The sequence below is a fragment of the Haliaeetus leucocephalus genome, unplaced genomic scaffold (genome assembly GCF_000737465.1).
Source record: "Haliaeetus leucocephalus isolate CR32 unplaced genomic scaffold, Haliaeetus_leucocephalus-4.0 Scaffold295, whole genome shotgun sequence".
Lineage (NCBI taxonomy): Eukaryota > Metazoa > Chordata > Aves > Accipitriformes > Accipitridae > Haliaeetus > Haliaeetus leucocephalus.
In genome coordinates this window covers 5,982,987-5,996,698 of record NW_010972731.1, presented here as the reverse complement: position 1 = coordinate 5,996,698, position 13,712 = coordinate 5,982,987, and the positions used below count along the sequence as shown (strand labels likewise).

The 13,712-nt window shown below is 43.2% G+C and overlaps 1 protein-coding gene across 1 annotated transcript in view; it reads right to left on the bottom strand.

Moving 5' to 3' along the window:
* Nucleotides 1-540: 540 nt before the first annotated feature.
* The window catches only part of FOXK1 (forkhead box K1), a 23,647-nt gene continuing 10,475 nt past the window's right edge, over nt 541-13,712 (bottom strand). The window contains exons 3-9 of the mRNA XM_010570592.1: nt 11,975-12,131; nt 10,554-10,700; nt 8,600-8,793; nt 7,266-7,432; nt 6,273-6,554; nt 4,132-4,356; nt 541-1,837 (exon numbers count right to left, since the gene is read on the bottom strand). Coding sequence (XP_010568894.1) covers nt 1,617-1,837; nt 4,132-4,356; nt 6,273-6,554; nt 7,266-7,432; nt 8,600-8,793; nt 10,554-10,700; nt 11,975-12,131 — 1,393 coding nt within the window. The 3' untranslated portion in view covers nt 541-1,616. The remainder of the gene's footprint in view (nt 1,838-4,131; nt 4,357-6,272; nt 6,555-7,265; nt 7,433-8,599; nt 8,794-10,553; nt 10,701-11,974; nt 12,132-13,712) is intronic.

Below are 13,712 nucleotides of genomic sequence, written 5' to 3'. Positions count from 1 at the left end.
CCATTTTCTAATTTATAAGATCTCTGCTGTGCTGCCAGAAGACACATTAGCCAAGGGGATTGCAAACAGGCATAAAACCAAAGGGGTTAGCTGGAGGCTATGCAGGAGTTGATTCCTTTGCCAGTCACAGGGCATCACATGCACCCACTGTTCCACATGGCTGAAGTGACTCAAATCTGCTTTACTTGTAAGACATATTTGTACTACACGAAGAGAGCATGGAATAGAGTTTGAGTAAAAGCCTCCTACTGGCCAACCCAAATGGTCCTCAAGGGAGGAGAGACGGGAGAGGGAGCCAGGCAATGAAAGGAAACCTCCAAATTCCTTTTGGAAAAACCTGTTTAAGACATCCAGTGATTTCTGCCACATGGAAAACAATAGGCCTCTTTTGCCTTGGTCTCTTACACCCTTACAGAATTTGTAATAAACACTGTATGAACTCTGCTGCCTCTCACCCCAGCTCTCAACTTCCCTCTCAGAAGAATGACGCAGGAGCTTTGCTGTTAGCCATGGTAGAGGGTCACTGACAGACTCCTACCCAGCCCTGGCCTCCTGACCATCATCCATCTAGTTGAGGACCATGCTACCAGCAGGAGGTGAAAGCAGACTGTTTTAGTGCAGAAGACCAACCAGTATTTTCTCAAGTTCAGAGACAGTGGCAATGTCTTCGCCTACAGTGCTATTTTGAACAAAACCTGGTGCTCCAGCACAGGATGTGATCAAATGCACACAGAACCTTTTGGAGACACCCTTCCCCATGTGATCCTCAGTCATCAAGATACTTTGGCTGTTGTCCAGAGCAAGCGATGAATAATTGTAAGAAATCATTGAAGGTACAAAACCCTTTGTTTTTAATATCTTTACAGGAACCAAATTAATACAGTTCCTCTGTCATCTTATTCTCCCTCAGAGGGAACGGAGAGAAATTGCATCTGGAAATCCAGGTGGCTGAGCCCTGTAACTCTTCCTCCTGAATCCCCACATAAATAAACATTTGTTCATGTTCAGAATTTTTCTGTTTTAAAAAACAAAATCATTTGCCTTTTTCTTTAAGCTTGGTACCATGTTTCTTTAATGTTGTTGTGAGATACTGCACCCATCTTTCAGCATCTGATTGCCTTAGGTGGCCTTTTAAAAATGGTCCTATGGTTCAAAGCTCTGAGAAGCACAGTATTAAGGCATAGAAAATAAGGAGTTTTCTTTCCAGGGAGCAGACTGTATTTGTGTTACATTCCTTTAGATGCTGAACTGCAAATTCCATCCCCTTGGAGCCAAAAGGGGAAAAGACAGTTAAAAATATCCCAGCAGTCATACAATCAGTTGTCTGTATTGTTTTTGAATCTTTTTAAAAAAACAAAAAGGAAAAAAATATCCCATAGGTAAAGACAGAACAGACTTCCAGATATGGGTTCTTGGGAGGGGTTTTCCATTCTTTTTGGCACCTTGTGATTCTAACAGCTGTTGTCCTCCCATTTAAAAATCTGACTTTAAAAAGAGCTCTTTATCCGCTATGTTTTGAGCTGTTACAGTTGTGATTTGTTTTCTTTGAAAGCTGCTTTAGGGCTCCTGCCATCCCATGCCCACCCCGCATCACTCCAGCTCCTCCCACCGGTTCTTCATTCACTGGTTGCCTGTCCTTGTGGCATTGTAGACGTGATGACTCCAGTTTGGGCTGGGACTGCTCCGCTGGACTCTTCTATCCGGGGTCTTTTGACTTCAGGCTCACTGGAAGAGGCTGCTGCTGTCTCTTCGGTCCCTGTCTCACATACCCGGCTGACTACAACAGGAGTGGACGAGCTGGCCTGGGCTGCAAGAAGCTGCAATGGATTTGTAAGAGCTGGGAAGTAGGACAAGAGAGAGAAAGAGAATTAATGTGATAAAGTAGCACAAATGTTTGCTGTTCCAGAAGGCAAGAAAACAAAACACCACAGTCAAATGCAATAGCTGGCACATATTCAAGTGTTGTTTTCAAGTCCATTTTGAAAGGCTTGCTAGCCTTGCGTCTCCCTCTCCACCCAGTATCTCAGCTTTGTGCAAGTTTACCAAACTGGTAATAATCCCTTTCATAGAACTTCCTTCTTCCTATCTGTTGTCAAACAAGGCATTGCCAGCTAAGCATTCATCTCCAGAAGACGACGATCAATCCCCTGTTAAAATTACAACACACGTCCTCTTTGAGAGGCATGTTTTCTGGCCACTTACAATCAGAACTTTCTGCAAGCTACGACATCTGTGTCCTGTGCCTTCAATTTAGAGGGCTCCCTTTAGCCCTGCTTGCACAGTAAGAACAGCCAGTCTGTTGGGAAACTAGATTAGAATCCAAATATTGAGTATACTAACATCTCACTTGTAAAAGGGGCAGGAGAGAGCTTACCCCAGACAACCAAATGCATTCCCGTCAGAACTGGGATCAGAGCGTAGGAATTTCTGGCTCCCAATCTTGTATTCCAGTACTGACAAAAGATCTCACACTCCCATTAATAAAAGTGGTGAGAAAAAAAGATGATTTAAGTAGCAACCCTCCGTAAAAATGTCTACAATTCCTAGTTCCAGACAGAGAATGTGCTTACACACGGGCTTTGGCACACAACACTGCTTGGAAAACAAAACACATGCAGCTTTTGGACTCTGCATCAATCGGAGAGGCAGCCAAAGGGGACTCAGGAGACAGCACATCCTCTGCCCTCCAGACTGATTTGCAAAGGATGGAATGACAGAACATTAGTGGTGTGTTCACTGCTAAGTGCATCAAAAAAGAAGCCCTAGGATAAATAAACAAAGCAAACAGAACAAAGGCCCTCAAAGCCCAGCAACTTCTACCAAGGCATGGGAAGGAGGCTGTAGAGTATCAAGAGGATGAAGGAAAAACCATAGGGTAAGGATGAGGGCAGTCACCAATTACATTTCAGCAACTTAAGAGAACCTAAACCATGCAGCTGAAGAGAAGTTAACTCCATACAGGCAAGAGTCAAGAGACTCAGACTGTTTTGTGAAGCAGAAAATTCACTACCACTTACAAAAACTCAGGAGGCAACTGGAATACTTTCCAGTTTGATGAGAGAGCTAGAAAAATTTTGGTGAGATTAGAATATTTTAACATAAAGGTGTTAAATAAGAAAACCTGTCTGATTCTACATTAGACAAACACTACTGCTGGGTAGCAGCAACTCCACCTATCTGATCTATTTAATATTTTAATAGCCTAGTTGCATAAAAACCTTATCACTATCATTTTTTCATTGCTCCAATAAGATTCCTGCAATTGAAGTGCAAGCCAGGTGATACTGAGAATAGATGTGGCAGAAAATTCTGTAGAAACATTCCTACCTTCATGAAAGCCGTCAAAATCCCACCAGTGCCCTTCATTTCAAACTCCCCATAAGCACCAGCCTGGGACAGCAGAGGTGCTTAGTATCTCATTAAAAGGGCTGTAAGAAACCTGGATATTACCATCCCCAGTCATCACCCTTAACTGAACAAAACCTACAGTGCTGAGCAAGCAATAAGAGCAGGCTGCCAAGACATAGCTAGTATGGGATTTTAAAGATCAGGCTTGACAGATAACTAGAACACATCTTGTATATAAAAAAAGTCCTACATTCATTCACCTGATGGAATAGATCTTACTTCTTTCAGACTCTAAGACCTTAAGATGGGAAAGCATGTTATTTTCTTAATACTCTATGGAGTCATATTTCATAAAATCTAAAAAGCACCATGGAAATTTTATTATTTGGCATGCTGAAAGCAAAGCCTGTTTGTCAGAAGAAAACAAATGAAAACAGGCTCTACAGAAGAATCACTAACGCTTTCAACAAGTAACCCTCAAAAGGTAGAGAGTGTAAGTAGAAATAAATGCACAGCCAAGGACAAAGGAAAGACACTGGACTTTTCAGAAGCAATGTTAGATAGCAAAACTTTTCCACTAGGGAAAGGGAACAAAGGTGGACAGAAGGATATCTACCACTGACACACACAGCCTCAGAAGCTGAAGAACTGGAATACCTTTGAGTTGGACACATGGAATAACTTGATATATACTAAGAAGAGAAAACCCTTACGGCTTTACAACCTAACTGCTAAGCTCAGAGAGCAATCAAAAAACCAGAAAGCAATGGAAACAAAGCCTACCGTAAGCGCTGCCAGTGATGCTGTTGGTGGGGATGGCATGCTTCCCGTTCTGAGTGACTGCCCGCACAGGGAGCTGATGCTGTCCAATGGTCACTGGAGCTGCCTGCTGAAGGATCGTGACTGTCTGTCCTGGAACACCCTGTGCCATTTGACTGGCGACTGTCTGAATAACACGGCTGGCTGTAGGTATTGTGGCAAATGCAATCGTTGGCTTTTCATCCATGCCTGCTTAAGAGTAGAACAGACAACAATCATTTACTACCCTGGCTTAGGAGCAAGCTTTATTCTCATTAACATTTTAGCAGTGATACATACCCCCAGGCTTACAGAGGTGAAATACCGCAGCACCACAGAAAGTCAGGGATGAGTATTTGAAAACACTAAAATATTCTCTATTGCACCTATACTCTCTCAATATTAAGAATATTTTTCTTATAGCGTAAGCCACTCAGCCCCACCCCCCAAAAAAATCAAGATTATAAACTTGACCCTTTGTCCTAAAAAGGCATCATCTCCCTTATGTCCATATCACAGCTATAATGTGCCAGCAGTCACTGCAAATCTCATAGCTTACTTTGTAATTACAGTCAAATTGGCCTTATTCTCAATACCACACAGCAGGAGAAGGCATTAAGATATTAAACAATGCCTGGAGCCCAAAGTCTGCAACAGCTTGCTGTCAGGCCTGCACATAGGTTGATTTACAAGGAGGTCTTCCCACAACTGCAAGCTTTTGCCAGCTATAGAAGTATAGGCAGAAACCAGGAGAGAGGAGGAGAAAAAAAATTAAAAGGAGGGCTGAGTTCCTGGATAGAGATAACTGTTTGAGAGCACTCAACCACTTATCTCACTTCCCAGGAGAAGTAAGGGGTCAATTCAGCAGGTATGCAACAGATACAGGACAGCCTCCTGCTGGGCATGCAGGAAAGGAGAGCCACTCTTCCAGGGACTCTGTGGGTCTCAAAGCAGAGAAGGCAGGCAGGAAGCAGAAATTCATTAGTCCTGTAGGAGGAGAAGACTTCTCCCATTTTAACATTAGTAGACAACAAGAGTGGAGTTAGATAGGACATAAGCATTGAGCTGAGACCTGCAGGCAGGCTGATGAGAAGTGGGGAGAGAAAAGGCAAGGAAAGCAGGGAGATTAGGAAGGTAAATGGAGCAACCAGGAAAAACAAAGGGAAGGTAGAGACTAGAAAAGGATATGAGTGGGAATAAGAGAGGGACAAGTAGAGAAAAAACAAGTGACAGCAAGAACTGGTGAATGAAAGAAGGGAGCAGGTGACAGACAGGCAGCTGCAACTGTTAGCGCTTCAGGAACATCTATGGGATTCAGACAGGAATCTCTAGAGAATGCAAGTGAAACTCAAGCAGGATAACCAGCCCTGAACTAAAAATGCCAGTGGTCCTGCTATTGCAGTAGGGGGAGATCTTTGTAATTTTTTTCTTTCCCTTAGAGAAGAACCATTGCCCCACTGCCCACATAAAAGCAATCAGAGTAACTAGTCTTGCTGCTGGTACAACACACATCTATCTTGTAGCACTAAGCCCTTCTGAAATGGCAAGCAGACAAGGTGTTGTCTAGATCACAGGAAGAGAACATTTAACTCACTAAATCCCCCAAGGCTGGAATTTCCAGCTTAGGAAAAGACAGGCCTTTGTTGTAACTGGTTTTTGAAGATTGCTTTAATGGGGCACTGCCTGCACTTCCAGAAGCACATGCTTTCCTCTAGGAATCCAGGCCTGCAGAAAAGAAGGGCTCAGTCGTTTATTTACAGGGCCATCCTGAAGCAGAGTTTCAGCCTTTCCCAGGCCATGTCTTTTGGCTAGAAAAAGCACACATTTCCATAGTACGTCCAGCTGACCAATACACAGGCATGGTATTGTTATTGGGGATAACATACATATTTAAAGCACTGCATGTTTTTTCAGCCTCCAAAGTCTGTTAGATTTGTTCCCCACAGGAGACAAGGGAACACAGTTGTCCTGCTCACTGGTGGAGACAAATGGATGAGCTTATTTGGTTTAAGAGAAACATCTTTTATTAAGGGCTAAGAACACAGTGAGTGAAACAGTTTGACCACCCACCCCCTCAAGCCTGCTCAAGACTTATTAGCAAAGTAGCAAGGGAGGTGAAAAGTTACCTCGGTGGTCACCAGCTAAGTCCAACACTGCTCCTGCAGCTTCATGAGCTCCTCCTGCTGTGCCCTGATTGGTGAGGATGTATCCATTTGCAGAGTTTGCAGAGGAGGTCACAACTCGGACCATTGTAACAGTGGGAGCTTGTTGAACTACGTGAATTGCATGGCACGAAGGCTGTTGAGAAGTCACTATTGATGCTGGCATATACGCGACTGGTTTTGCCACCAGGGTAGATGGTCGGGGAGGAACAGCCATTATCACTGGCTGGGCACTGACTGGAGATCCTAAAGAGAAGAGAGAAGCATACATTAATAGGAGAGGCAAAAAGGCCTCCATTCATTTCACCTATGCACTTCGAATCTGCAATACTCAGTCCTTCAGCACTGGCAAGAGTTCCGGTAGGGAACAAAAAATAAGGCTTCAAAAATACCACCTTCAATCTTCTCTTTCCTAACTTACAAAAACCTTACTTGCCATCCGAGCACATTTCTGTGAACAAAAGCCACAATAAGCAAAAAAAAAAAAAAAAAAAAAAAAAAAAGCTTTACCTAACAAGCTTTGCCTTCCAACTTCACCAGGAACACATCACACCAGTTACAGCACAGCTGACAAGCAGATACTTATCAGGGCTTAACTTACCAAGGCCCTGGCCACAGCACCACAGAGCTCTGCATAGCCAAGCCAATCTTATCCAGAAGTGAATTAGTGTGAGCAAGCTATACACTACCATGGCTACTCTATGGTCAGCTCTTCAGAGCCACCTAGTTCAAGGTTAGCTCATGTGTTTCTACACATTCCTTTATCTCCTGCCCTCATCCAAAGGCTAGTAAGAAAATGGTCTGAAGTTGCATATGCATCATAAGTCTCTAACAATGAAGTGGAAAGAGAGACCTAGATCCTTCAGTAACACACTTGCAGAAGCATTCTTGCGGTGTCCTCAGTGTGGCACCTGGTACAATTGAACAGTCACCCTCTGTGAAACAAGAGCTACTCACCAGGTGCACTCTGTGAATACCGATACTCTGGAACTGAGGCTAACTTTGACCCAAAGTCGTGATCATGTGGAATGGGTGAGCCCTCCCGTGACAGGCACTCTGGAGTCTGTAGGCCACTAGAGTGAGGGGACAGCAGGCCAGGGTGAGTAGGGGAGGCAGGAGCACTCCTGAAACACCAGAACATAGTGTTGGTGAGTGTAGATGCATTTCAACCACAAGACAGCAGCAGAGACCAAGAATTATCTCCAGTACAGGATTCTCTAGCAGAAGGACAGCCTTTCTTCCACACTACCCACTGCAGTCTTTGTGGGAAAAGTTGAAAGGTACACAGTAACCTCACAAATGCTCTAGCACCATATACTATCATATTGTTCCCTGCTGAAGGAAACTGGACCCTTCAGAGTACACTTAACATTTCATTTTAAGAACCACTGCTGACAGAGAAGCTGTAAGTGCCTCATGTTCACGTCAGTTTTATGATTTCAGGCCATTCTCAAAGGATATTTGTCAGTTTTTGATGGGGAGAAGGAAGATGCAATGTAGAATATAACATAGATGCAAGTATCTGGCCCTGCATATGGTTACAGAGCAGTTGCTCCCCCTTCTCCCCGTTGTCTCCCTCCCCAGCCACTTGGTTCCCCACCTCTGGTTCCACATGGCCAAACACATTAGGAATTGTACATTTCTTTAATGACAAACAAGACAGAGCAGCTGATCAGCTGAAAACCTTTCTTCCTGTTTCCCCATTTTAACAGAGAAAAGAAAAGGGGTGGGAGGAACATTACATGAAACTGCTCCTGTTAGTGTTGAATTGCAAGTCTTATCCTCACAGCTTCAGGGCTCAGAGAAAGATGTCATTGCACACAGCTCCTCTTTTGCAGTTACATCGCTGACTAGAGCAGCTACACAGAACACCCCACATTGCTTCACTGCTGTCAACCATGATCAACCTGATCTTCCCTATAGGAGTGTTTTAAATACCACAAAAGTTATTCCCACTATGATCTAATCTACATCTAAACACAGCTTTCCTGAAATGAGAGATTGGTGTCTGAAAACACTCACTCCAGTGATAAGTGCTTTGAATTTCTTTGAAATGATGCCAAAACAGATATGTTATTTGATGCATTTTTGTAGTTTGGTTCTGGATTTTTTTTTTTTTTTTGGTAAACACTTAAGAAGTCAGAACAATTTTCAGATTATGCCTCAGGACTATCTAACTATGTTACTACTCCAACTATAAACAGAAGTAAAGTTTGCTCACTGTACTTCAGGAGAAGTTTTTGGTTTTTTGTAATGAGTTTGGCACAGAGATTAGAGGAAGTTGAAGTTACCTGGAGGAGAGAGGCCCAAAAGGTGTTCGGAAGCAGGACACTCCTCTTTGCCTTCGTTTTCTGAATGCTTGCTCTACTAGTTTGGCTTCAGAGGCAGGGTCAATTCGCCAAAAGGAGCCTTTTCCAGGCTCCTCCTGGGAGCGTGGGACTTTAATAAAGTAACGGTTCAAGGAGAGGTTGTGCCGAATGGAATTCTGCAGGAAGCAGAAGAATGAGATGATTATTTTACCATGAGGAAGCATATAACAAAGACAAATGGATTTTGCCACACAGCTTGGAAAAACAAAATCCACACTGCCAGAATCAGTGTTGAAGACAGAAACAAGTCAACTCACAGCTCCAAAGGCACAGGAGAACTGCAAGAGAAAACCTGGAGAAATGTATCAGTTTCTACCAACCATGCTGAAAGATGCGTTTGCTTGGTGCTACACCATCACTTAAATACATCTGGAGCAAGGCAGTGCAGTGACTTTTTCTGTGGAAAGCAATGAAAGCAGAGCTTTTGCTGAGACATGGGGAAATCACTGTAAACCACATCAGAACTCTCTGAAAAGACAGCCTTTATTCTAGGCAAGCAGAAAAAAATATGCCTAAGCCTGTGCTAACTGCTTACCTGCCAAACGATCACTGGGGTGCCCAAACATGCCCTAAAGGACACTGCATCTCACGGTAATCAGAGTGCAAGCCAGCCAACATGCCCTCAGACAGCTGTCTCTTAAGGAGAATCCATTATCTATGTGGCACTAGTCTAGCACTGTATGGCTCTCCAGATGTTGACAAAACTATTTATCCTTTTCATTGCAAAAGCCCACATCTCACTGGGTGTAGCGCTGCCTTTTGGGCTAGGGGAAAGGCTCAGTAAGCCCAGGTGTGCACAAGGTCATTCCTTTTCCACTTTCAAAACAAAACAAGAGCTTTTGTGGCAGCTTTAGACAAGCTCTTCACAAGCGAATGAAGCCTTACAATGCCACTGGTAGGGGAGGGGAAAAGACAACTTCAGCCTCCAGTGAAATGCAGCTCTCTTTGAAGCAGGACGCAGCAAGTGGCTCGCAAAGCACAACTCTGCCGAGCAGGTTAAGGCAGGAAGTGAATTCCACAATTAATTAGAACTGCAGGGAAAAGCCAGGGAGTCAGAAATGTATTTATTCCAACTGTACTCAAAGTGCACCAAGCAGTACTGCTCCTGCCAGTTGAACACAATGAAATCAGCAGCTGCAAGAGTCTTTCCAGCCATATTAGTATATTATATTCAAATGACAACACCCATTTCAGAGGTGCGATGCCAAGAAAAAGTCTGAAAGCAGGTGGAACTGAGGTTTCTGGAACTCAGAAAGCAGCCCTCAAGTGAACATTTAAGCTTGATTTAGCATGTGTTAACTACATCCAAACTCTCCTATGAAGCTGGTCAGATTTCCTTTAATACCACAAGGAAGGCACAGACTTGAAATTCCCCAAGTTCCCATTCTGAGATTCAAAACTTGCAAACTGTGACTTAGGCAATGCAGTTGATACAATGGGAAAACAAAACATCTGTGATGATTTAAGGTGTTATGATTAAAAACTGGAGCCTCAGTTTTACGCTGGCATCTTCTGCTTGGACAGATCACGCCAAAGACAAGGGGAAGGATTAAGCAAGATTCAGGCAAGTATCTGGGCAGAGGAATGACTGAGAGCAAGGATGTGGAAGAATAAAAAACAAAAACCAAAGACACATGACTACAGCATCAAAAGGGTTTCAGAAAGCAAAGAGCCCAATAGTAACACACTACATTGCCCTAGAAAGCATTTAAAAAACCTAATCACCCACAAACTAGTTATCTTACATTAAACAAATTCACTCTGGGAATAGTCAAAGCAGCTCTATTCCCAGTGCCCCAAATCTTTAATAAATGCATTTCAAAGCAGATAAGCCCTGTCAAAGTAGTTTAAAAGCTTGTCAGTGTCAAGAACTCACCTGCCAGCCTTTGTCAGCAGTCCTGTAATATGGATAATGCTTGGTAATGTGGGCATAGATCCCACTTAGTGTTAATTGCCTATCCTGTGCTGAAGATATAGCCTGCACAATTAGCTGAGCATAAGAATAGGGTGGCTTGGACTCATCCTAAGGAAAAAAAAAACCAAACAGAAATGTAGTCATTAACAAATAATTCCTACACTGGAGTGTACCAACAACCCAAACTAAAAAAGCACATTGGGCTGTAGTTTTCACAGATGTTAAGAGAGCATCAGGGGCAACTAGGAGCAGCACCACCCTCTTCCCTTTCACTCCTGTTTTATACTGCCACCTCCCAATTGCATTTTTGTGCAAACAGGACTATAGGACTGAGCCAGATTAAAGTATCTCCTTCCCTCTCCCCACAAACACACATATAAAAGCTAACTTTAATCTGATTCCATTCCCCACTGAATTTACCACATGTGCTTATATCAGGCACAAGGAACCGGATCAGGACAAGCAATTGGAAGCAAAGAGTTAAGAGGGTGTAGGGTACATTCACTGCTTTCAGCATTCATGAAACTAAAGCCTTCAATTCCACCCAGCTACAACTACACTTTGTTAGAAAGGTCTCATGCAAGTATGCTATCAGCTCTCCTCCCAGCAACAAGTCCAACATGAAACTTGATCTTGTCCCTTCCCCTCTCCAGCAAGATTTGTTTCATTCTAGGAACTTTAATCTGTTTGCCAGATCTCATATTCCCAGCTCTTCATATTACTCCATCAAGAACAGCCCTTCTTGTCTCAAGGGAGAAGCCCTACAAAAAAAGCCATCTAGTATTGTGCTTCTCCACCCAATCCCAAATCAGGTGGTTTTGGATATAGACGTTTAACTTTGATCTGAAGATCAGCTCACGAAAATTAAATTTCATCATTATAACCAAGTTATTTTTTAATCTAAATTCCACTTGCTACTCTCCTCATTTAACGCTTGCTTGACAGGCCTTCGTGTTTGTTTTAAAGTCAGACTACAGATTTCTCATGGCAAGGATCTGGTTTCTTTCCCTGCTTCCCCTTTCTCCAACTGTGTTTTGAAAAATACCATTAATTAAAAGGAGAACACAAGACTCTGAATTTTAATGCACTTCTTTACGTGTTCTTGATTTATCAAACAAGCAAAAAAATTCTTCTCGCCTAACCATTTTAGTGAATGACTTGAATACATTTTGGGCAGCTAAGCAAGCAGATCTATCATCTACCGCTAATAAGACGCTGGTTGGAAGGCATGGTCTCAAAACCCTGGAGGATGCTGTATACACCTCCCTTACGGCCAGGGTATTCTTAGACCCCTTTTAACTATATCTAGCACTGGCAATAAACTGCCAGGTCTTAATAAGCCTCCCAGTGAGCACTGCTGCGTAAGTAATGTTTCTCTGAACCTTTGGGCTGTCCCCGCCAGATGCATCTGCCTGCTGTTCTGATGCTGCTTTTGCGGCATACTCTGCTGCCAGCTGCAGATCCGAGGTAATGTTGTGAACAAAACGATATCCTGAGGATCCAGCACCACGTGGACTGGCTGGGCAAGAGTTGGGAACACTGGAGAGGCAAAAAGGAAATACAGTTATTCGTTACTTCATTTATTAACAAGACACATAGTTCTTACTCTCTAAGGTACAGTAGAGTTCCCAGGTCACTGAGAAGCAGATATGCACTGGACTTTTTGCCTGTGACTTACCCAAAGCACAGACAGATTTAGAAAAGCAACTGTCAGAGATAAAACTGGTATATCTACAAAATCCTGACACCCCCCCACATACACACACTTTCTGCAATCGCAAGACGGCAGAGTCTCAAAGTATTAAACAACTCTGTGCTTAAAGAAGCACTTAAAACAATGAGGAACTTAAAACAACATACACTGTATCAGGGATGAACACTTCACTAAATAATAGCTTGCTTTTGTAACTTGTAAACGAACAACACACCACTCTCCTTATAAGACAGGTAATATTTAATCAATCCTTCTAACAGATACGGGCCATGTTCTTTTACAGTATCACAGTTAAAATATCCAGTGCAGGCATCTGCCATGAAGGTCCCTGTCTAACACAACACCCGAGCTTCAGAAAAATCATACCCTAATCAGTGCCACACAGCTAGAGACAGGCATTTCCTTGATTCAACAGCAAGCAAATGCAGCTAACAAAAGGGAGCTGCTGCAATCACTAGTATACAACACAGAAGGTAGGTCACTCATGAGCTTTGGCTAGCATGGGGAAAAGACACATTTAGGGTCCCAGGGCCACCACAAGATGGCATTACAGGAACAACTACGGAGCAGGAAAGCCATGCTAAAGCTGATAAAAAGCTACAAACAAATAAAAGGTGGCTATAATTTGCAGCACCATTTGGCACACAGAAGTCAGTGCTACAAGATGAGAACTAATCAGAAAGGCTTGTCTAGGGATCACATATCCTTGATTTGCGGGGTTGGAAGGACAAGAGGAAAAGGATGAGTCTGGGAATCTGAAGTTCCCTTTCTCCGTCTTTCCTCTGTTCTGTGCTCTCTAGCATTAAGGGGTGCAATGACAGAGCAGCATGACGCACAGCCAAATCCCAGGATTACATACGTCTTCTACATAAGAGCAAAGAAACAGTGAACAAAAAAGCAAAACAATACACAGAAGATTTACATCGCAAAACAAGCAGTTCAGATTGTATGAAAAGATGCAAATTGAAGCCCACAGCTGGGAACCAGAATTCAGTAAAACTGGCATAAACAATCCTCTTACCAGTCAAATGCCCAATAGCAGTGCTAACCCTGACACAAATAAATGCAGTAACTGACACTCAGAGCACTGCACTAAATGCTGCACAAAAACCACAGAACATGGTCCCTTCCTCGAAAAGGTGACTGTCTAAACAGCTTCCCACACACACATGTACACATGCAGACAGAAGGGAAACGGTGTGACAATCCTTGTTTGCTCAATGGGCAACACCTTTGGTGCATAAGCAATCTGACGGTGTAAGGAATGACTGTTTCCTACCACAGTCCAGCCTGTAAATGAGAAGTGCTGCTTCTCCTTGTGGTGTCTTTGCAAATGGCTGCAGTGCTGAACTCAGCACAACCGAGACTGATTTCTTTTAAAAGTGAATTACAGGATGGGGGGGGGG